Below are 24229 nucleotides of genomic sequence, written 5' to 3'. Positions count from 1 at the left end.
TCCATGAACTGGTAAATGGGTAAACAAATTGTGGTATATCTATATAATGGAGTACTATTCAGGAATAAAAAGGAAAAAGCTTACTCATACATGTGCCAACATGGACGAATTTCAAAAGAGCATCATACTAAATGAAGGAAGCTAGATACAAAAGTCTACATGCACTATGATTCCATTTGTATGACTTTCTGGAAAAGGCAAAACTATACTGACATCAGATCAGTCTCAGTGATATGGGAGACAAGAGTTTGAACTGCAAAAGGGAACGAGGGTTCCTCTGGGGTCATGGAAATGTTCTATAGCTTGATTGAGATCACTGTTACAGAACTGTAGACATTTGTCTAAACTCATACACTTAAAATGGGTGCATTTCATTTATATAATTGTACCTTAACATGGCTGATTTTTTAAAGACCAAAATCTTTTTCTCCCCCTTTTCTTCTTGATACTTCATCAAGAAGCTTTAGAATAATTTCTTTTCTAACTTCCTTGGACCCATTGGCCCCAGATCACCTAATTATTAACGCCCCTCCAAGCAGCAGATAAAAATACTGGATTTTTCCTTCCCTTCAACCACTAGATTGGGTTTTCAGAGACCAGATGGCTCATGACTGAGCCAAAGGAGTCCAGGGGGCCAGAAACTAGGACAATGAGAAAATTGGGGATGGGGACAGTTGAATGGGGGAAATTTTGGAGCTGGGCCTGGGGCCGAGAGCCCCTGAGAAGTGCTGGAGATGGAGACGCAGCTCACCCTCCACTACTGTTGGCCTGCAGGAGGGTCAAGTCGTGGTAAATGAGGTTCTTATTCCTTCCCTGTTTATGTCACTGAATTGTAGGGAATTCAGGGTTCCCACTTCAATAAGAACATTCAATAAGACTTTGAATGTGAAACTGCCTTGGGAGAAACATAATAAACCCTGCACAGATGCAAAAGCCTATAATGACTATTATTGATATTGATATTATTAGTCCTTGCCACCGGGGCACTGGGCAACCATGGCGCTATTATTGCAAACAGGGACCTACCAGGATGCCATCTTGACGACCTCCTCCCCAGGCCCTCATCCCTTCCTCCCGGCGTGGGGGCAGTGGAGGAAGGGGTAGATTTTCTTTGCTCATTGGTGCAATCTGCCACTGCAGTCTTCCACAGGAATCTTTGGAAAGATCTTAATAAGGCAAGTGCTTACAGATGTTCCAGCAGCCAGAGACAAAGAAAGGAAGTGGCTTGTACTTACTTATATGCAGATTTTATAAGTTTTCCACTCAATTCAAACTGGAAACAGTGGACCCCATCTCCTTTCACGTTTCCTTAAAAAGACATCAGGGCATTCTCTTCCTAATGGAAAGGGTCATCTCTCCTCCTTAACCCCCTCCACAGAGCTCAGAAGTCCATAACACTCCATAACTGCTTGCTTGTTCATTTACTTTTTGAGCACTTATTGCCTGTTAGGAACTTGATGTGCAATAACCATAAAACAATAGACTGGAGAGGTAGATTTTATTATTCCCATTTCACAGACGAGTAGAGAGATTTGGTAACATGGTCAAAGTCACACTGCTAGGAAGAGGTCGAGGTCGGACATGAACCCAGGCCTGCTCCCAGCCTCCAAGTTATTTTACTGCCATAGAAGAGGCTGAGGTGTACAGCCGCCCAAACAGGAGGCCTGGGTGCAGATGCTAGAGAGGCATCTAGCTGTGTGGTTTGAGACAAGTCACTTGAGCTCTCTGAGCCTGTTCTCTTGTCTGGGAAATGCACGAGGTCGCTGCGCTGCTTTGTGTAGTAAGAGGTGACTGGCGTGAAAGCTCCCTGTGGAGGAAGCAGAGGGCAGGCCGCTGGGCTGCTGGTTGTTACTGTAACGGCCTCCTGACCGCAGCTGCGCCCCCCCAGCCCGTCCCCCAGACCACCAGAGTGCCCTCCTGAAAATGTGATTTCATGTCATGGACGTGGCAGGCGCAGGGGAAAGACCTTGGCTTGGAAGCAGGGTGACTTGGGTGTTTACGGCACCTTTGCCGTTTACTCGCTTTGTGACTTCAGAGAAGTGTCTGAACCACTCTGTGTCTCTTCCCTTATCACTCAGATGGGCATGATATTAGTAGTCTCTCACTGGAGAGCTGGAAGAATCCAATGAGAACATACCCTGGAGGAACTGAGCCCACAGCCCACGATAGTATATAATAAACGGTAGGTACTCCATCCTCGAATTAGTTGTTGTATATCCCAATCAAATGGCAAACTCCCCGTCCCGTGTGTCTCTGTATACCCATGCACACACACGGGGCCCGCCACTGCTGACTTGTGCATTGTTTGCTAAACTGAGGGCAGAGTCTGCCTGGGTCTGGTACCTTCCTTTTTGTAGTTATTCAATTATATAATTCGGTGTTATCGACTATAGTCACCATGTTTTTCATTAGACCCTCAGGCCTTCTTCATCTTGTAGCTGAAAGCATGTGTCCTTTTGCCAAACCCTCCCTGTTTTCCCCCAGCCCCCAGCCCTTGGCAGCCACTTTGCTTCTCTGAGTTCGACTTTGTATGTGTGTTGTTCTTTTTTTTTTTAATATTCCTTGTATAAATAATATCATGCAGTATTTGTCTTTCTCTGTCTGGTTTACTTCACTCAGCATAATGCCCTCAAGTTCTATCATAAATGGCAGGATTCCCTTCTTTCTCATGGCTGAATAATATTCCAGTGGATACATACACCACACTTTCTTTATTCATTCATTTATTGGTGGACACTTAGGTTGTTTCCAGGTCTTGGCCGCTATAAACAATGCTGCAGTGAACATGGGGGTGTGGATATTTCTTTCAGATTCTGTTTTCATTTTATTTATTTATTTGAGAGAAAGAGTGTGCACACAGCAGGGGGAGAGGAGCAGAGGGAGAACAGACTCCCCACTGAGCAGGGAGCCCTGACGTGAGGCTCAATCCCAGGACCCTGGGATCATGACCTGAGCCAAAATCAAGAGTCAGATGCTTAACCGACTGAGCCACCCAGGTGCCCCTGCTCATTTTTAAACCAGATGTTTGTTTTTTTGCTATTGAGTTTCATGAGTTCCTTATATATTTTGGATATTAAGCCCTCACCAGACATATGATTGGCAAGTATTTTCTCCCATTCCATAGGCTGCCTTTTCACTCTGTTAATGGTTTCCTTTGCTGAGCAGAAGCTCTTTTGTCTGATGTGATCCCACTTGTTTATTTTTGCTTGTGTTGCCTAGTGCATTCCTTATTACATTTACCACAGTGGTGGACACACAATGCTGCTGTCTCTTCCTTTCATTACAGCACTTCACAGTTTACATACAGCATTTTCTTACATGCCATTTAACCTTTGTACCACCATGTGAGTTAGATATAGTTATCCCCCTTTGCAGACGAGGAACAGAGAGGTGACCTGGTTTCTCCGAGGTCACAAAGCTGATAAGGGGTCGAACCAGCATTGCTCCGAGGTCCTCTGGTCCCAGGAGTGTACCTGCGTGGAGCAGTGAGGTTGCCACATGCTCTAGGGAGGAATTCCATCAAGGCCCCTTAAACCACAGGAGGTAGCGTGGTTCCATGGACAGCAAGCAGGCTTGAGGTTTAGGAAGACGTGCATGCAGGCCCTACCTTTCCACTGGGATGGCTGGAGGATCTTGGGCAGATTATTTGACCTTCTGCAGCTTCAGATTTCTCAGCTGTGATTGGGGAGGGTCATAAAGGAAACCACCTCCTAGAGTTGTTGTGAAGATCCAACAAAATAACCCACGTCGGGGCGCCTGGGTGGCTCAGTTGGTTAAGCACCTGCATTCGGCTCAGGTCATTATCCCAGGGTCCTGGGATCGAGCCCCAGGTTGGGCTCCTTGCTCAGTGGGGAGCCTGCTTCTCCCTCTGCCTGCCCCTCCCCCTGCTTGTGCTCTCTCTCTCTCGCTGTGTCTCTCTCTGTCAAATAAATAAATAAAATCTTTAAAAAACCAAAAAACAAAAATAACCTAAGTCATGCTAGCGCGATGCTTAGCACATAGCAGGGGCAAAATCAATGTCCATACCATGCACCCACACAGGGACCATGAACCGACCCAGGGTTTTCAGGGCATGGAAAGTCCAGAGTCCAAAGCTAGTTTTGCCACTTTCTAGTTAACAGCTTGGCCTGCCTGAGCCTCAGTTTCCTTACCGTAAAATAGGATACTAATGGCATCTACCTCAAGGGTATCCTGAGGACTCAATGAACGAATATATCTGAAGTGCTGGGAGCTGTGCCTGGCCCGGTTAGTATGCCCCTGCTGCTCCCAGACCCAGAGTTCCTCTCGTCCCACCCTGGGCTTGCATGCTCCAAAGCCTTGCGGTAATGCTGTGGGGACAGCACAGTCCCTATCCATCTCTGAAGTATACCATTAGGGAACAGAGTGAAGTGGGGGGAAACCTCAGCCGGAGATCTCAGGCTGCTTCAATCTGCAATCTCCAGATTCTGCCCACCCTCCAGAGCCCAGCGCTGAGACATGTCCCCTGCCAAGCCTTCCCCCGTTGTTCTTGTGCCTGCCCTCCAGCCCTGCTGGCCTCAGCCCCTGCCCCTGGCCCTGCCCCTGCCCCTGCCTGGACTGGATCTGCTTTCCTCTGGATTCCCACACCAGCCTCCGTCTGTTTTCTCCACGCCGCATCACCGATGTTTGCACAGGCTTCATCTCCCTACACTAGGGTGAGCTCTTCGGGGCAGAGCAGCATCAGTGACCAATTCACCTCTCCACCAGGACAGAATGCAGCCTGACTCGTGGCATATAGTAGATACCATTTGTTGACTCAGTGCATGAATCAAGTCCCTATTACTGAGGGCGCTGGAGAAAAATGGGGAATTAAGCCCGCACTTTTGTGAAAACACGTGCATTCATGAGGACAAAAGCCCAAGTACGTGCCTCAGAGAACTGTCCACCAGTATTACCGTGTGTGCAGGCGTACAAAGCCCTTTCCAGACATTGCCTCATCTTATTTTATTTTTTTTAAGATTTTATTTATTTATTTAAGAGAGAGAGAAAGAGCAAGCATGAGTGGGGGGGGAGCAGAGGCAAAGGGAGAGGCAGTGGGAGAGGGAGAAGCAGACTCCCTGCTGGACAGGGAGCCCGATGCGGGGCTCGATCCCAGGACCCTGAGATCATGACCTGAGCCGAAGGCAGATGCTTAACCAACAGAGCCACCCAGGCGCCCCTCAATTAAATCCTCATTTTACAGATGAGGAGGCTCAGAGAGACAAGATATTTGCTTAATATCACACAGCCTTGACATCAACCTGGCAGTCTTGGGGAAGCTTAACTCAGACTAGGAAACTTGGTCTGTAACTTGAGTGTGCCAGGAAGCCCCAACCTCCTCCTCCTTCCACACTCCCCCCCTGCCCAGCCCTAGAGCCCTCAGGGCTTCCTCTCAGTCCCTGAGCTTCCTGCTACCCTCTCTCCTCCCAGCAGGGTGGTCCTGCCCACAACCCCACAGCCATTCAGTGGCCTATCTTGAAGCCTACTTGTTTGAAGTCCAGCTGCCTTTGTAGGGAGCCAGAAGAGTTCCCCGTGCCAGGCTGGGTGGCTCAGAGGGAATCACAGAGCTGCGCACTCGGCTGCATCTTGCCAAACGCCCTCACGAGAGATCTCTATTACCTGGCAGACAGGTGCCTGGCTACTGGGCAAAGCCAGTTTGAGAGGACGGATCAGGGCCATGCAGCCCATGCCAGCCTCAGAGAAGCACGCCTACACAGTGTTACTCATTCACCCTTAGTCAATTGTGGGCACACACTGTTTTTCCAGGAACAGGGAAGGCAGATCCTGGTCAATAATAATGACTGCATTTGTCGGTGTTTCTGATTTACAAAACATTTTTGAATGCCCCATGAATGATCCCAGTGGATAACAGTAGTAAAAGTAATAATATTATATATTATAAATATAATAGTAATTAATGTTAATATTAATGCCATGTACCTGATGAGGACATTAAGGCTAAGGGAGGTTTGATGACCTCCTGAAAACCCACAGCTAAGACTAGCCCCATGCCACGCCCCACAACCCCACGGCAGGTATGTGCAGGGGAGGTGGCCTCTGGGCTGTGAATGGAAGAGCCTTGATCTTGCCCTCCATAGCATAGTCAGACTCGGAGTTAGACAGAAACACAAGACCTCAGCCAGTCTCCAATCCCATACCTCAACTACCTCCTAGCCAGCCGCTCTGCTCATGCACACCAACCCAACTCACATACCCACAGCAACACCCACTGCTACACACTAACACGCGATGTGCTTATAGACACTTGTTTGGGAGTGCAAAGATTCATACACATAAATATACACGCATGCCCCTCATTGCACACTCACCTAGGTGCACACACACCTTAACATGCACATCTCATTCTATGAACACATCCAGAGCTCTCATAAAAATGCACATGGGTTCTAAATGTACTCCAAGTCAGTAGAGACTCCCCAAACCTAGGCACACGTGAATACATGAATGCACACACACTCACCCTTGGGTATGCAGACACGCATATACATACATATATACAACCCTCCATGTACAGCCATGTGCACACACACACACAGAACTGAGACCAACGGTGTTGTACCCCCTACATGAACCCTCCTGATCGTGTGGGCTCTGGAAGGATACAATGTTCCATGGGGACCTACAAATCCTCCATCTGTGGCTACATGTGGGTGGCATTCTGCCAGTCCTCTAGCCTAGTCCTGCATGGCATGACGGAGATGAGCGAGCCAAAGGCCAAGTTCAGAGCTGCAGCAACATGAACAACTGTCACATGGGCATGATGCCACCAACCTTTTTGTCCCTGAACACTGAGCCAGGATCCTGGTCGGGCCTGGCTGAGAGGAGGCACTTCCCACACTGCGGAGGACTCCCCTGGAGTGGGGAAAGCTATGTCAGGGTATAAGAGGCTGAAGCTTGCATGGGGATCTTGAAGATACCACTTTACTGTGTGACCTTGGGTGGGCCACCTCAACCTCTCTGAGCCTCAGTCACCACATCTGTGAACGAGGGATAATAATACCTTCCCATCAGGAAGGTCAATAAAATGGGATGATAGATGTACATAAATGCCCAGCAGAAATGAGTACATGCTGTTGAAAGAAAGAATGAATGAGTGACGAGCAGATGATTGCGAATGGTACTCTAGGGAGCTCACTGCTGAACTACCCTCCCTCTTCTGACCTTTTAACCCCCGACTCTGTTTCGGTAGTAGTGCATTGCATCACTGCCCTGCCTAAAGCTCCACCCCCGAGACTTCCCATCAGCCTCCCACCCCACAAACTCCTCTGGAAGGCCCATCTTACTCTCCAACCCCATCTTCCCCACTCCCTTGCCTTCTGGCCACCCTTTCCTTCTTCTATTCTTTGAACGCATCTATTTCTTCCAGCCCCAGGGCCTTTGCGCAGAGTGTTTTCCCTTCGGGTCTTCACGTGGCTCTGTCCCTAGCTTTATTTAATCTCTCTGCTTAAATGTCACCTCCTAGGTGAGGTCTTGCCTACCAAAACCACCTTTCCCTCGGCATCCCCTTATATTCCCTTGGAGCCCTTATGAGTTTATATGCACATATGGGGTCATTTTTTTTGTTTGTTTGTTTAATATCTGTCTTCTCTTGAATGTGAGCTCCATGACAACAGAGTCTTTGTCTGGCTGTGAATCCCCAGCACCTGCGGCACAGCCTGACATCCAGTAGGTGCTCAGTAACTACCTGCTAAATGAACATACAGGTATGACTCCAGCCCTTGAGGAACCTAAATAAATTTTCCATCCCTAAATAACAATAATGTGCTCAGCTCTCCTCTCTGCACGTCTCACACCAACCCAACAAAAAAGTTCCTTTTTTCCTGTACAGCGTGGCTCATTATATTTTAATTTTTTCCCCAGCCCCCAGCTAGTCTAGTTATTCACGGCCCTCATGTGAATATTAGTATACGTGTGTTGATAAATGAGTGAGCTTGGGCTGATCTATGCTAATGGTTCTTAAGCAGGGAGCTGCATCCTGAGTCCTTCACTTAAAATACCCTTGGCCGCTCTCCTTCCACTAACCCCCTACTGAATGACAGTCTCCAGGGCGGAGTCCGGGGCAAGTAGGTTCTGAAAAACTTCTCTTGGCCGCCCAGATGCATGTTACTGCATCATCTGTGGGAAGGCAGTGGAGAGCAGAAGACACCGCCCGTCAGAATCACCCTGCCGGGGCTTGAATGTGAGCACCACTTCAAGCCACCTAACCGAATTCTTCATGCCTCACCCCCCAACTGTAGCGGGTATCAGGACATATATTGAGATAAGTTTGTAAAGGCCTAACACAGTGCCTCACTCATAGTAAGCGCATGATAAAATATTTGCTTTCATTAAATTATTATGACTTTCCTCTAGGTAGTGATGCCAACTTCTTCAGTTTCCCTACAAGCCTTTCTGTGGCAGACGGTTAGCAAGTGGAGTCGCCTGTCGGGCTGATGGAAACACACGTGCTATTTCTCCCACCTTCTAGAGCAATCTTCTGTCTTGAACCCACGACCCCTCCAGTTATCAACCCGTTCCTTCACTCTTCCTTATAGGAAAATTCATCAAAGAGATTTCTGCACTCACTGTCTGCAGTTCCTTTCTTTCTGTCTTCCTTTAAACTTCTTATTAGGGAAATTTCAAACATACATTTTACTAACCTCCCACCCCAATATTTTTTGCTGGGGTATTTTTTTTTTAAGATTTTATTTATTTATTTGAGAGAGAGAGAATGAGAGATAGAGAGCATGAGAGGGAAGAGGGTCAGAGGGAGAAGCAGACTCCCCGCCGAGCAGGGAGCCCGATGTGGGACTCGATCCCGGGCCTCCAGGATCATGACCTGAGCCGAAGGCAGTCGCTCAACCAACTGAGCCACCCAGGCGCCCTTGCTGGGGTATTTTAAAGCGTACCCCAGCAATAAGATCATTTTAGCTGGAATGTATCTCTAATAGGTAAGAACTTTAAAAAGATATAATAACAGGATCATTATTACGCCGAACTAAATTAACAATAATTCTCCAATATCGGTGCTCAAATTTCCCTGATTGCCTTAAAAATGTCTTTTTACAGTTGCTTGGTCTGAATTAGGACCTACTCAAGGTCCACACATCACATTTGGTTGATTTGTCTCTTTTCCCTTCTCTCTTACACCCGCACTAATCAAGCTTCTGCCCCGATGGAGTTACCAGACTATGCTTTTCAAGGTCACTGATTACCTCAATGTTGCTAAGGCTGATGGGCAATTCTCGGTTCTCACCCTACTCCAGGGCTCCTCTCTATGTTCCCACCCTCCTGGTTGAAACCCCTCTTCGCTAGGACACCTCATGTTTATCCAGCTTTTCTCCTGACACCGGCGTGCGCCAAGCCTCCACCCCTGGTCCTCTTCAGTCTTCCTTTCTCGCTCCTTGGTGATGTCATCCAGTCTTAAGGCTTTCAAAGCCACCCCAAATTTATATCTCCAGTCCATTCCATATGCCTACTGATCGTCTCCACTTGAATGTCTAACAGGCATCCCAAACTTAACACGTCTGAAACTCCATCTGATATCTCCCCCCCATCCCGACCTCCCCATCTCCCCCTTCTAATAACTTTGGCCCAAACTCTTGGAGTCATGCTCAGTGCCTCTTTCTCTCACATGCTACATTAACCCTTAAGGAGGCACTGCTGGTCTGACCAGTTTTCTTTTTCTTTTTTTTTTTTAAGACTTTATTTATTTATGTGAGTGAGAGCACATGAGCAGGGAGAGGGGCAGAGGGAGAGGGAGAAGCTGACTCCTCACCGAGCAGGGAGCTGGACGACATGGGGCTCGATCCCAGGACCCCGGGATCATGAGCTGAGCTGAAGGCAGGCACTTAACTGACTGAGCCACCCAGGCGCCCCTTAATCCAGTTTGTCTTAAAGTAAAAGCCAAACTCATCACAACGGATGTCAAGACCCTATCAGTGTGTCTCCACGAGGAACACTGGTATTTGGGGCAGGAACGTTCTTCACTGCGGGAGCTGTCCTGTGCAGTATCGGCTGTTTGGCGTAGCCCTTGACCCTAAATGCTGGGGGACAACACCCCCCCAACCCTGCCAGCCATTGTGGCAACTAGCATATCCCCACACATCTCCAAACACAGCCTGGTGGATCGCAGCTTGAGCATCCCTTACAAGATTTGCTGCACCCCTGCACTCCCCCACCTTTGCTACCCCCCACCAACATTTCTGATTTTGCCTCAGACTATTCTCCCTGCATTCCCTCTGTTCCTGTCTTACTTGAACAACGAGGCGGGGTCCCTCACTGGGGTTTTGCCTCTGCCAGCCACGCGCCTCCCCCAGATGGCACAGAACACCCCCTCCTCCAGGTCTTTGCCCAGAGGTTACCTTCTCTGTGAGGCCTTCCCTGGGCCCCCTGTTTAAAACTGTGAACCTCTTTACTCCCAGGTCCCCTTCTCTATTTTATTTTTCTCCACAACGCTCACCCCATCAGATGTACTATATGTTTGCATTCTTAATCTTGCTGATTTTTTGTCTGTCAGCTTCATGAAGGGAGCTGGGGATTTTTTTGTTCAGTACTGTACCCCAGTGCCTGGAACAGTCGTAACTGGCACACGGTAGACGACCAAATATTTGTTAGGTGAAAGAGTACACATGCCACGACTATATACTTATGTGGAGAAGAAAACAAGCACCTTTAAGCCAAGGAATAAAGAATTGGTTTCATTCTTAGCCAGGACTGGAGAATGCTCAACCTGAGGTGGGAAGTAGGAGAAGTGGTGAGAAGCTCAGTTTCCTCCTCAGACCAGTTCAGGAAGACTTCCTGAAGGAGGTGGGGTTGAGGACTCATCTTCGGCTCCTGGGAAGGAGACTATAACACCCTGGCAGCTCCCCCAACCTTGGTGCCTGTAGACAACAGAGGGGGCCCCGCTAAAAGAGTGGCGAAGACTCTTCAGGTAAGGAGGCACACTTCCTGAGTCTTATTTCTACCGTAACTGGCCAGGGTCTGCAGGAGACTGCTGCAGCATGCCTCAGCAGCTGGAAGGCCAGGTTCAAATGCAGCTCCTAGGTAATGTCTGCCTACCCACCCACCCCTCAGAAAAACCCCTCCGGAATGATTACATAGAGGCAGGCTACCCAGAGCTTGCCTTCCAAACTCTCAGCAGACAAGAAGAAGGAACCTAGATTCACAGTCAATGGCATACTTTACAGCTATTAAAAAGGATGAGGCAGCTCTTTTTTATACTGCATATGGAAGGATAACCAAGATAGATTATTAGGGGAAAAGCGCCAAGGTCCAGAGCAGCATATAGCTTGCGGCCATTTGTGTAAAAGAATACACACACACATAAACAGAGATACATACATATATTTATGTGTGTGTGTTTGCTTGAATGTACTTAGAATAACCTGGGAGGACGCATGAGAAGTTGCTAACTTTTCTTGGGGGTGGTTTCGGGGGGGTGGCAGCAATGGGGATGAGTGGGTTAGAACCAGAGGTGGGGAGACACGTTTCACTGTCAGTTCCTGCATCCTTTAATTTTGTGATATGGCAATGTATTATTTATTTGGAAAGAGTAATTTAAATTTTAAAAAGAACACAAATAGATTAACAAAATGAAAACCAACGGGGCCAGATGAAACGTTCAGCGTTTTTGGTGTTAAAATCTGCACAGGTATGGGTGGCCAGAAGTCTGAGGACGGAGTCCTTCAGGAGCTCTCACTGACCTTCTTCCACAGGTCCCATTTGTGACCCTGGGGGCTGAGAAAGCCAGTGGCTTCCTAGGGGCCATCCAGAGATGGGCAGAATCCAGAACCCGCCTGGCGGGGACAGGGTGAGGGAGGGGCTCCCTATGCTCAGGCTGGTCTGGCCACACCTCCCGGGCCTACGGACTCAGTCCTGGCGCCTGTGTTTTAGAGAGCAGTTGAGGAGGTGGCCACGCAGAGCGACCCACAAAGCCACGAGGAGCAGGAAGAGGTAAGCTTAGGTGTGTTCTTCCGAAAGAAAAAAAAGACAGGGGTGAGAGTGTGTGGATCGGGGACAGGAAGGCCAGGGAAGGGAGAGATGAAGGCCTTCAGATATTTGAGGGGTTGTCAACGAGAAGTCGTTCTGTTCTGAGCGCTCTGGAAAACACAGGGGAACAAGGAAGAGAGCCCTCCACCTTCGAAAAGCACTTTCTGGCCCCAAAGGTCCCAAAAGAACAGCAACTACTATACTTTTTTGAGTCCTCGATGCGCGCAGACACTCGCCTTGCCTGGCGCTTTATTCGCATGACCTCTTAATTTCGCAGCAATCCTATGAGGTTAGGACTATGCCTATCCCCATTTTACAGATAAGAAGACCAACACTATCACTGCTGAGTATCGTGGTGAGCACATGACCGAGTCAGGATTCAAACCTAGTGCCACTTTCTGAACTATTACGCTTCATCATAGGTTGCGCCATAATTCTAAGACTATGTGATTCTATAAAATACAATATAAACCATGGGAAGGCTGAGCTACAGCGGGGACTCTCCTGCCCACGTGTCTGGGTACAAGGAAGGCTAGGGGAGGTGGATGCTCTGCAGAAGTTGGACCTAGGAGACACCAGCCCCATCCCTGAAGTCGCCCGTGCCGCCTCCTCCGCTTCTTCTCCCAGGTGGATGCACGCCCACCAGGCTGGGCTGGGGCCTACGGAGGCCTGGGAAAGGATCCGCACCCTCGGGGGCAGCGGTCGTGGTCCAGGGCCGGGCGGCGGCCACAGGAGCAGCAGCGGCCGGGTGGTGACGCAGCACGAAGGCTCCCCCGCCCACGACCTCCCGCCTCAGCGCCAGGGAAGGCGCGGGCGGCGGCGGCGCCTGAGGAGGTGGGGGGGGGGGGTGCGCTCCCAGACGCCGTGGGCGGGTGGCTGTGTGCACGCCGGGCTGAGTCGGAGGGGGCCGCCGGGCGGGACCAAGGGGAACGGCCACACTCGAGAGCCGGGCCGGGGCGCGGGGCGACGCGAGAAGGGAGAGGGGCTGGGCGGCCCAGTGGAGGCCGGCAGCGCGAGCGCGGCGAGGGCCCCGGAGGGCGGGCGGAGGGGGTGGGGGCCGGCGGGCGCGGCCGAGCCTGAGCGCACAGGTGCCAAGGCTGCGCCTCCGGAGCGGGTGACTCAGCAGCGCCGCGCCGGGCGGGGGCGGGGCCGGGGGCGCGGGGCGCGTGCGCGCGGGAGGCGGAGTTGGGGGGGCGCGGCTTCCCCCGGTCGGGGTGCCCGCCCCCGCGGGGGAGCGTGGAGTTCGGCGCGGGGCGGGGGCGGGGGCGGGGGCCGGAGGTTCCATGGAGCTGTCAGCAGCCAGCCAAGCCGCCCACGCAGCCGAAAGCCGGCTGCGCGAGCCCTCCCCACGGAGAAGCCCCCGGGGAAGCGGCCAGGGGAGGAAGGGCTTCCCCCAGGCTTGCCGAGCGAGTTCGGGGCCACGGGTTCCTGGTTCCTGAGCTCTCCCTTCCAGCTTGCTCCCGGTTTTCACGCAAAGTCCGGAGGGAACCTGGTGGAAATTCCTGGGGTACTTAGAGCTGGAAGCCCCTGCAGAATTCACCTCGTCCCTCCCCGACCTGCAAGGGTCTCCTTTTTGTTTTTTGGAAAGGGAGCATAAATTCTGTCTCCCTTTGTCCCCCATCCTGACCCCCCTTCCTAAGGCTCTTACCATTTGGAAGTCACTTTTCACGTCTAAGCTAGGTCCTTCCTGCTGCAGCAACCTCTCAACAGCTCTGCTTTTTGTGGACTTGGTGAGTCTAGGGGAGACAGAGTCAAAGAGCAGGGCAAATAGTGATTGTCCCCATTGACCAGAGGGGAAGTCAAGGCCCAGAGAAGGGGAGGGGTTTGCACTAAGCTTACACTTGGGGTCTGTGAGGATGGCACAGCCATCAGGACTGAGAGGCCTGGCTTCTGGGTCAGAGTCCCTGCCTACTTCTGGAATTCCCTTCGACCTTCCATGACTGGCTCTTAGGAGTTAAGTAGCCCCAAGAATGTCAAAGATGCCAAATGAGCCAATTTGGAAGCATCCAGGACATCTCTGTAAAGACCAGACTGTGCCAGGAAACACTGAAACTAGACGCAAGCAAGAGATTCCCAACTGCTTTGTAGGGTTTTTGTTGCTGTTGCTGTTTTAAAATAATCATTGTGTTGAATTCATGTGTTGAATGAAAATTGTGGTGCATTGGAACCATTTATCAAGGAAGAGATTGTGGAATTCCCTTGCCTCTCTGCCTGGGATGGGGAGTGCTTTCCTCATTGGAGGCAGGGAGGCAGCTGGTTTGACCTGACAGCTCCAAAGCCCTGAGAGGTCATGTGGTTCCAGGCCCTGGCGGAAGCTAGGCCAAGCTGGGTTCAGGGAAAAACCACAATACAGCTTCCCATGCATCACACTGCTGCTGGGTACTTGAGCTTCCAAACACAATACCTCAAGAGTGCATCTCCGATCCCTGACCCCTGCCCTTGCCCGCCCTCCAGGCAGCCTTCCTCCCAGGAGCTGGCAGCCTCCAGAGGCTTGGTCCCCTTCACGCCTGCAATAGAATGAGGGTGGAGGCATTATAGACTCGCCCCATTTTACAGAGGGGAAGACCCGTAAGGAACTGGCTGGCCAAGAGAGACAAAACAAGCCATGCAGATAAAAGAGGTAGAACCCAGAGTCCTGCCCGTGTAACCAGACCGGGGTGTCGTGGGGAAGCAGGAGGAAGGCCTCTGCTGAGTTTTGCTGTGAGGTCCACACATCTTTTTATGGTGTGCGCTGGGATCCATCTCCCCCAGCCCTAGTAACACACTCACCCCCACGCAACCATACCCACAAACGCATCTGCAGCTTATACATGACCGCTCGCCCTCCCTTCAGTGTCCTGACATTTCCCTGAACAGAGCTGACACTGCCTGGTCAAGAAAAAGGAGTAAAAAGGCCTGGAGGCTGGCACCGGTTCCTGTTTCATCCCCCAGGCCAGAATCCAGCTCTCTCTTTTCTCTTTCCACCTGGAGACATGGCCACATTTTGGGCTTCCTTTCCCTCCCATCATCATAGATCTTTTGCCTATTCCTAGTTCAAGCTTCTGGCGAGGCCATGGGCCTGGGGCGGGGACACTGAGATGAAACACTGAAAGGGCTTTCTCATGCTTAATTCTTAACACGGCACCCCTCGCCAAGGACTGGACTGGTCTGGGGTCAGAGGCTGGCGGCGGAGGGAGGGGAGGCCTTTCCATGCTCATGGAGAGGATTGGGGTGGGATCTATTAGCTGGGAGGAGCATTCATGTGCCCCTCACTCCCCAGCTGGCCTTAAGAGCTGAGCCTCTGATCCAGCTTCTCTTACATGCTCAGCTGCAGAGCCCGGGCTTTTGGGCCTAACTAAGCACAACCCACGTCCCTAGTGGGCCTTCCCTCCAGCTGAGATCTTCTTCAGCCTAGACACCATACCCTTACCTCCCTCTATTCAACGATTGCTGAGCCTGCCTGAGACCTACATGTTAGAAGTTTATTTATTCAAGCAGTATTTATCAAGCCCCTACTAGATGTTGAGTTAGCCCCTCATCCCCCATTCTCTCCAGGCCCATGTAACACCAACTTCTATCTCCTGTTAACCCTCTTGCCCACATCTTCTCACCTCACAGCAAACCCCAATAGAGTTGTGTGAAATTTTGCCATCTAGAGAATTATTTTAAGATCCTAGAAAGGATCAAAAAAGATTACCGAGTGTCAGGATGCTCCTTAAATTCCTGCCTAATGATTCTTACCCGTGAAGCTCACTGGGCAAGTATCCCTTCTACAGCCAAGATAATCCAATGTGGGAGTGCCCTGGGTCCCCCCCACCTCTCTGCTTGCCAGGTCCAGGCAAGGCAATTCCAACTCCCTGTGAAATACGGCAGAGATAAAAATCATTTAGGCTTTCAACAGCCTCCCCCGTGAGCCCTTCAACTCCTTCTGAGCCTCCTGCTCTGTCCCTTAGTCAACCGGTGCCGTCATGGCACCCTCCTCCCTTATCAAATCCTCTCTCGGACACTGCTCACATCAGAACTCTTTCATGCTGAAGTGTTAATGCTGCTAGAGCTAAATGTGTTGTTTTTCTCCCGTCCTAGGAGAATTTGCATTTTAACAAGGGGGATAACCTTGAAGTATTGAAAGGAATTTCTAATTGTGGAATTGCTGGCACAGGTAAGCTGTTCTGGAAGGCAGAGACCTCCCTGGGTCCCCTGAATTCCCATAACTAGCTGTAGGTCTGGCCCCGTACACCCACGGAACAGTCCTGACCAGTTCTGGTGACCTCGCCACTGGATAATGTCAAGAGCGCCAGATGAAGAGTTCTAGGTCTCCTGCTACCACTAACGCATCTGGAAGCACCAGTCACTTCTCTCTCTAGCCATAGCTTCCCCATTTGCCACAATGAGAAGTTTGGAGCAAGGGACCTTTTCGTACCTTTCCAGCTCTGACATTTGCTTGACTCCCCAGCGGGGCTGGAGGACCCTGGCCCAGCTCCGAAAGCCCTGCAGCCCCTGCAGCTGTGGCCTGGAGGGAATGGCCTGGTGCCAGCGCAGAGTGTGGGCAGGCCCTTGGACGGGCCCACGTGGCCTCTGTCCACAGTAGCCTGCCTGCCGGGGGCGAAAGGTACCACTTGGCACCTACGCCGGTCCTGCAGAATTACATAACCTCCCAGATGGGATATTCCAAACAAAGAGCAACCGCAGGGCAGCCCAGGTCTCCAGTGCACCCAGTGCCACCCATGGTGGCAGCTTTTGCCTGTGGTGGCCTCACAACCACAACCACCCTGGGAGGGAACGTCAGAAGCCCACTATCTTTTCTTTTCTGGTCTCCCCCACCCCAACCGCCCCCAGACGGTATTTCATCTAAGAAAGTCTTAGGAGAAGAAACTTGTGTCTCTAGGCTTGACCAGAGAAAGTAGAGTCCTCCCCTAACCTCCCCGCCTTTCCCCTCAACCCACCACCCCAAATCCTACAACACATCAGGCTCTCCTTTTCTCAGGCAATCCCTGCTAGGTTTTGGGGTTTTTTGTTTGTTTGTTTGTTTGTTTCAACTTTCTGACCTCTGAAAGGGCTGCAAAGAGCAGGGCTACACTTTCAAAATTCCCAGGATGGAAGAATTTGGACAAATGGATACAGCTTTCATTCCAGGGAAGTGGGAAACATTCTCCTGGCCCAGACTCCACTCCCCTCACCCTTTACTTTTATCCTTGACAAGTGCATATACTAGATGAGACTGTGGTTTCCCCATTTGGAAAATGGGCAAGGTCATTCTTATCACCATGCGGCATCGGGTGATAACTCGGATCTCTTTAATGTCCTTAGGAGAAGTGCAAAGAATCTTAAAATGCAACAGAAGACATTTAAGTTGAGCTTAAGGAAGCATTTCCCAACTATAAAGTTGTGAGACCCCATCACAGATCACTAAGAGATGGTGGATTCGTCCTGCCTGGCTGCATTGCAAGGTAAGCTCCACATTCATGTATCTGGAAGAGCTTGGGTGCACATTGTCCAAAGGTAGAGGGGCAGATAAGAAAAGGGCACATGTAGAAAGCTGGCTTGGAAGCAGGGAAGGAATCCTGAACTTGGCTTCTAGTCTTTCATTGTGGTCTGACTGGGGATGAACCCTGGGCCCTGGGTTCTTTATCTGTAGAAATACTACAATGTATTGAATGTATTGAATGTATCCAATGTATACTAAAAAAAAAAAAAAGATACCATTTGATTTTTAAACTTTACAACCCTTCAAAGTATATATTACTTTTCATTTTATAAATGGAAAAAAAAAAAACCAGAGGCTTAAAGAAGGTAAGTAATGAATGTAAGGTTTCACAGCTGGTAGGTGATAGAGCAGGACTCATACCCAGAGATGCCTGACTTCAAAGCCCATGTCCTTAACCACCTTGATCTTGAAAATTCTGTGATTCTATCATTCTCAAGTTCCCTTCAGCCTGAAAAATCTAATTTCTCCCTCACTCTACTCCTCATCTTTTTTGTTTGTTTATTAATGCCCTCACTCCTTGAAATGGAGATGACCACCACTTTCCTCCCTGGGAGCAAGAAACTCTTTGCAGCCTGGGTGAGAGTCTGCACTTTGTGCTTTTCCAGAAGCAGAGGAGGAAGGTGCTGCAGTGGCCCAAGCCTTGGAAATCCTGCCAGATGGCCTTGCATTTGGGGATCTGCCAGGTGCAATGAGAGTGTCCCCGGCACCTCTTACGAAGAAACCCCACACCAAGCTGCTGCTTAGTTAGTGTCCAGGGCCACTGAGAATATGTTTGGGTGCCAGTGAAAAATGTTGAGTTTCCCCAACAAGGTCAGTCTGTCTAAAGATCTTTACGTGGGATTTAAATTCAGGATCTAAGTCTCCTTCCAGACCCCAGGTCCAGCTGTGGGTCCCAGCTCTCCTCTCTTTTCCATACCACCCTCACTGTCATTGGCTCTCCACCCAGACCTGACCCCATCTGCCTTTTCTCATAAGTGACCTTTGAAACTCAGCCTGCACAGATATTTGCTGAATCAGCAGAACCAACTGCTGCTCCTCTTGCTTGGTTTCAGGCCAACAGGAAAATGTTCCAGGATGCTCTCTCGAGGCCCTTATGGCGTTAACTATGTGGGCCTGGGAAGGGCTTGGGAGTAAGGAAGGAGAGAGCGAATGGAGCAAGGCACAGGGAGCTGTTGAGGAGGATGGAGGCCATTGGGTTTTCCCAGAGGCGGGAGTGACTCGTTTCTCTTGAACTGTGTTCTTTTTGGGTGGAAGGGAGGAAGGAACAGTGGTCCAGGCTCTTGGACAAGCAGGGAACAGAAGATTTTTATAAGTGCCCACTTTGTGCCAGCTTCTAGATGAGCAAAAAGATGCATGCTCCCTCCTGTCGGTGAGCCTTCATTCTGGCCTCATTTTCCAGCGTAGCAACTAGAAGCCCTCTCTAGAGGAAGAGAAGGGCGATAGGCAGTTTGGTGAGCACTGGCCTTCGTGATGCATCCTCAGCAAGCAGGCCTTCCAGCCACAGGCAGACAGGGATCCCGAGTGTCGAGGCTTTTCCTACTCTGTTGATGGAGTTTGGCCTGCTGGGAAGTGATTAGGGTTGGGGGTACCGCACTGTCAGATGGGATGATATGCACATGCAATATAGCTATCTCCATGGTTTGAGTCTTCGGGGCTCCGTCCTCTTTCCAGCTATCCTTGGCTCTTACTGTTCCTGACATAAACCCTTGACTCCAACCAAGGAAACCTTCTCTCTGGACTCTCAATATGCTCCCCCTTCCACCCTGTTCTCTTCTGATAGAGGGTAGCTCGAGGCAGCAGCAATCTGCCCACACTTGTTTAGATGTTTCTAGATCTATGCCTCAGGTATGTTGTTGAACAAGGACTGCTTGCTTCTCTCCTGTTTTTCCACTGACTGACGGACCTTTATGCTCTCTCGGGTAGCGCTCAGAATGGGACACACAGGAGCTGCCATCTCCAGGCAGACAACCCTGACTCAGTAGGAACAGAGACACCTGCTCCAATCGGCATTTTAGACAATAGGCTAAAAAGCACATCTGATGATTGTCTAACTGTCCTTGAGCCTCCAGTCAGTATGACCCCCTGGAACTCAAAAAATGACCCAAGATTTGTTTTATGCTTAAAGGATGGGAGGAGAGAAGAGGAGACTTCCCTGAGCAGCTTAAGTGGAACCAAAGGAGAGATAGAAGGAAGAAAATATGGGAGAGAGAAAGAATTTGAGGAGAGGGCAGAAGGGAGGAAAGAGAAGGAAGGACAAAGAGAAAGGGGAAGGTAGCAAGGAAGAGAAAGTAAAAGAGGAAGACAAGGGACGAAGGAAGAGAGAACAGGACAGGAGCTACTGAGCCATTCAGACCTCAGGGCTACTTGGAGGTGGGGGGTTTAGGGTAGGAGCTGAATTTGAATTATAATTCAAGAATCACATCCAACCTCCAGTAATCCTCTGCCTAGGGACTGGAGAACATGGACAAGCCCTGGGCTTTGAATGCATGGCTGGCTGGGTGGGCAAACGTGTTCAGATAGAGAAGCTGTGGTCGCACTGAAGCTAGTGGCCTCTGGTAGGGTCATGTGCTTCCATGGCAAGAAGTAGACTTTGCCGGATCAGGCTGAGGTTCTGACTCCAGCCAGGAAAGAGATAATCAATTCTGTAGATGCTGTGAGCCTTGATTGAAAAAATAAAGAGGAGGAAGCTAGATGCTGCTTTCATTAAGAGGCAAAAGCAGTGGGGGCTGGAGCTTAGCAAGAGCCAGGAAGCATGCAGAGAAAGAATGTTAACCCCTCCATCGTCTTTCTTCCATGGTATCTCTGCACTCACCCACTCCTTCATCATCACTTCCTTGGCCTGACCTCCAAGGCCACCACCTTCCTATCTCCCTCAGCTGAAGAAGGGAGACAGGCCAGGCTGCATATTAATGCAGATCTGATGACAATTAATAATCCATTATTTCCTGGTCCCAGGTTCCCTGGGGATCTTGCCTCTCCTGGATTTGGGCAGGAAGGGGAGTTCTGGGGATAAGAGACAAAATGTGTGGGAAGATAATGCATCTAACACAGTGCCTGGCCCCAGGTAACCCTCACCCAACCCTCAGCAACCTCACCAGGGCCGCAATTTTACTATAATGAGGCCAGAGAAGGGCAAGTAAAAAATGAGAAAAGATTTCAGTAACATTATGATCCAAAGACCTCATCTGCCATATCTTCTTCCTACTTCAGCATGCCCAGTAGAGAACTGATTCAGCAGGGAGCTCCCCAGGAGAAACACCAGGGAGCGGGCTGCTGGCTCTGCTCTTCTTCCCCTCACCTCACCCTATCCATAAAGATCTCTGCCTGCTGGCTGCACCTAGCCCTGCACCACTGAAAGGTATGGGCAGAGGAGGATAGCCATACAAAAAGGGGGTCATGGGTAGAGAGCAGGGTGGGGCCAAATGTAATCAGCAACAGTGATTCATTACTGAGGTTCTGTGGGGGAAACTTAGGTTGAAGTTGGGCAAAACAGTGGGGAGAAATGGGTGGTACAAAAGGCACAAAAGGCATTCAGCCAGCCAGGATGTCCGTGATTTCACATCCAAGGGGAGAGAGAGTTGCAGGGAGGAAGTAAGGCGCTCTCTCTGTCTCTTGGTGTCCAGGCTCGGGTAGCAAGGGGAAAAGCTGGAGGATCTGGAGGAAGGAAGGAGCTACTTGGGGTGTTATTAACCTTTTAGTGCCTGGCACAACTTCCTAAGTGAAAGATTTTTAACAACTTCTACTCTCCTCCACCATTCTAATTATTTCTTATTTTTGTTCCGCTCCTATGGGAAGCAAAAGCAGGACAAAGGAGAAGGAAAGATGAAGACGCTATGGTTTGTCTCTGATTTTGACTCAGGAGGCAGGATAGGAATCCAGGTGATTCCTAAATCCCCAGTTTCCCAGCAGGAGCACTTGGGCAGGAGAGTTTGGGCTCTTTAAGCTACTTTGGGGGCCACAACAAAGTCCTTTTCCAAGAAAAAATTATCTTTCTTCAACCCTTTTTGCTCACAGTTCCCTGAAGAGATGCGAGGAAAGTGGGGAAGAGAAGGGAGATACCAAAGGGCATGAGGAGAGGAAGATGGTGGAGAACCATAATTACCAGGAAGCTGTGGCCGCCCCCTGAAAAAACAAATGAAATCGTTCTTTCCCCCCTTTTTGGGAAAAAGCCACATAATACCTTGTAAGAACATTGTCTTTTTGTTGAATCGTGGGCACTGAAAGAAAATTGACTTTCTGCTTTTTATGCCAGATAAGGAGGGAAACTGTGAAACTGAAGGAAGGGCAAATGGGCCATTGAGGGAGCTGGGGAAGAAAGCTGCATCTTCTTGGGGCTTGAATCAATTGCTATGGGTCTGCCAAGTCAGATCATCCTGGATCTTCACCCCTATGAGCCCATGATTCTTGTCAAATCTACACTCTATGAGCTAACATATCCTGACCCGACTTCTCTACATAGATATGAGGAGAAAATGAGTTTTTAAGGAATACATCAAATCTTCACACGCATCTGCAGACCTGAAACATGCTGAGACTGGATGAGGTGAGATTCTTGGCTCTCCTCCCCGCCCCCCCCCCTTAGCTCCCCCTTTAGCATCACCATTGTCAGGGTCAGGTGCTGATGAGGTACTGATTTCCCCTGAGCTGTTCTTCCATGCAGTTCTCCCATCACCTGTATACTCAGAGGAAGGAAGCTGATATGTCACAGCCTGCCTAATACAGAGGAGAGAATATTCCAGTCCTCTTTCATCTCTTCTTCCCATGTCCCTAGTTCACAGACATTGAAAGTAAAGAAAGAGCTTGAGGTCCTAGAATCCCTCGCTGGGGCTAATGAGTATATTTCTCTCAGGACCCAACATGAGATTCCTAATATCACCAAATAACCAAGTGGAAACAAGATTTGCAGTCATCAGGCATAATAGAGAAAGATTTAAACACCCAAATACCAACAACTCCGTTTGCCAACTGTCTCTCTAATCATTGTTCCCTTCCCACAATTGCTGACCATCCTGCATAGAAATCCTCCTTGAGTCAGAGGAAAAGAGCTATAGCCAGATTGAGTCCTCCATTGGCTTGATGGGTTGTGTCTTTGCACCCCTTTGGTCCTGTGGGGATTCAGAAGAAAGATGCCCACTCAGGTCAGAGCAGAGTAAGCTTCCCCAAAGAGCCACTCCTGGCTTTGATCCCACTGCATCAGTTAAAGAGCCAGACTCGTTCCTCTGGGAAATGCTTTTCCCACCCTTTTTCTTCCTCTATCCCCAACAGCCCTACCTTCTCACATCATTCCTGCTTTTCAGCCTTATCCCCTGCCTCGTAAATTTTCTCAGACCCCAGTTCTGTTCTTCCTGGACCCTAGCCCTTTTAAAGCTCTTAACATGTGTCTTTGCCAAGCCTCTGTCTTTTTCATATCTCACTCTCCATTCAAATAATTTTACTACCCAAACTCCCTTCCAAATTTTTCCTAACTTAAAAAAAATTCAACTGTTCTTTTTTCTTCAGTATAATCTTCACCACAACTTCCTCCCAGTCTTGTCTCCTTTAAAATCTGCCAGTTTCTGGTATCTCCAATCACTTAAAACCCATTTCTTTCCTCCTTTGCCCCCCTGTAAGGGTCTGGATTCTCTCTTTTGCTCCAACATCCCCTAAACCCTCTCAAACACTGATATTAATCCCTCTTTTCCCCCAAATCTCCTTGACATACTTCTACCTCCAAGCTTCTTCTCATCTCTTCACTTCAGGTTACCCTAGTCCTTCAGACTCTTAGGGGCACCCGATTTCCCTCTTATCTCCTCCTTACACCCATTTGCTTCCCTTTCTGTCGCTACAATCCCCCTCCTTTCTTCCCCACTCACTCGGGTCTCCTGCTCAGGACGCCCTTGCCGAGGGCGGCGGGGGATTTGTGCTGAAGGAGGGTTCCAGCGGCAGTGCAACAACTCGAGGGACGCTCCTTCTCCTTGTCTGCGACGGCCCCGGGAGCCACAGGGTGCTGGTGGGGCAACTGGGGTGCGTGAGCCCGGCTGCTGGGGCCCGGCTGGGGTTGCACCAGGAGCTGTCCGTGGTGCTGAAGCGGTGACTGCTCCGGCGCAGGCTGTGGCGCGGCGGGCGAGATCTGTCCGTGGTTCTGGAGCGGTTCCTGGGCCCCGGTGGCGGCGGCGGCGGCGGCGGCAGCGGTGGCCGGGATGGCAGGCAGCGGGGCTGGCGACGGAGGGACGAGCCCGGGCGGAGGCTGGGCTTGCAGCAGCTGCTGGTGCTCCCACAGGCTGCGGTTCTCGGCGCTTAGCTCATCCAGCCGCCGCTCCAGCTCGTCGATGCGCTGGCGCTGGGTGTGGATGAGGCTCTGCTGGTTCTGCACGATGGCCGTGAGCTCCTTGAGGTAGAGCACGGCACGCACCGGGTTCTCCAGCAGGCTCTCCATGCCGCCCGCCGCCGCCTGCGCCCTGCCTGCGCCTCGGCGGGCGGCGGGGAGCGCGAGGGCGCGCAGGAGCCGAGCAGCCCCAGCGATCCGCTCGCCTCCCTCTCCGGCGGGCCCAGCCTCCCTCCCTGCCGCCGGCGCCGCGTCACGGCCACACAGACATTCACACACGCACCGAGGGGCGGGACCGCGGCGCCAGGGCCCACCCTCCCACCTCCGGGCTTCGTGAGGAGTCTCGGCTTCCTGCAGGGCTGACAGGAGAGAAGGGAGAGGAGCGAGGGAGCCGGCAGGGGAGCAGGATAAACGAAGGGGACCGGAGATAGATAAATCTGGAGAGAAAAGGAAAGCGGGTGAGGTGGACTTAG

General features: G+C 50.6%; 1 protein-coding gene and 1 long non-coding RNA gene across 8 annotated transcripts in view; one reads left to right on the top strand and one right to left on the bottom strand.

Annotated features, from left to right (window-relative positions):
• Positions 1 to 23983, bottom strand: part of IQSEC3 (IQ motif and Sec7 domain ArfGEF 3) — a 110794-nt gene extending 86811 nt beyond the window's left edge. For all 7 annotated transcript variants that reach the window (XR_004819322.1, XR_004819324.1, XR_004819323.1 and 4 more), the window contains exon 1: positions 23305 to 23983. Coding sequence is in view for 4 of the 7 variants with exons in the window: in XM_027595064.2 (XP_027450865.2) it covers positions 23305 to 23867 (563 nt within the window). In the remaining 3 variants the exon portion in view is untranslated. The remainder of the gene's footprint in view (positions 1 to 23304) is intronic.
• Positions 13684 to 17402, top strand: LOC113922785. Its single transcript, XR_003520066.1, has 3 exons — positions 13684 to 13718; positions 16051 to 16126; positions 17275 to 17402. It is a non-coding gene; the product is annotated as an uncharacterized LOC113922785 (long non-coding RNA).
• Positions 23984 to 24229: the final 246 nt, after the last annotated feature.

The sequence above is a fragment of the Zalophus californianus genome, chromosome 9, assembly GCF_009762305.2.
Source record: "Zalophus californianus isolate mZalCal1 chromosome 9, mZalCal1.pri.v2, whole genome shotgun sequence".
NCBI lineage: Eukaryota > Metazoa > Chordata > Mammalia > Carnivora > Otariidae > Zalophus > Zalophus californianus.
Note: the sequence above shows the minus strand (reverse complement) of the source record. Positions and strands in the feature narration are given on the sequence as shown.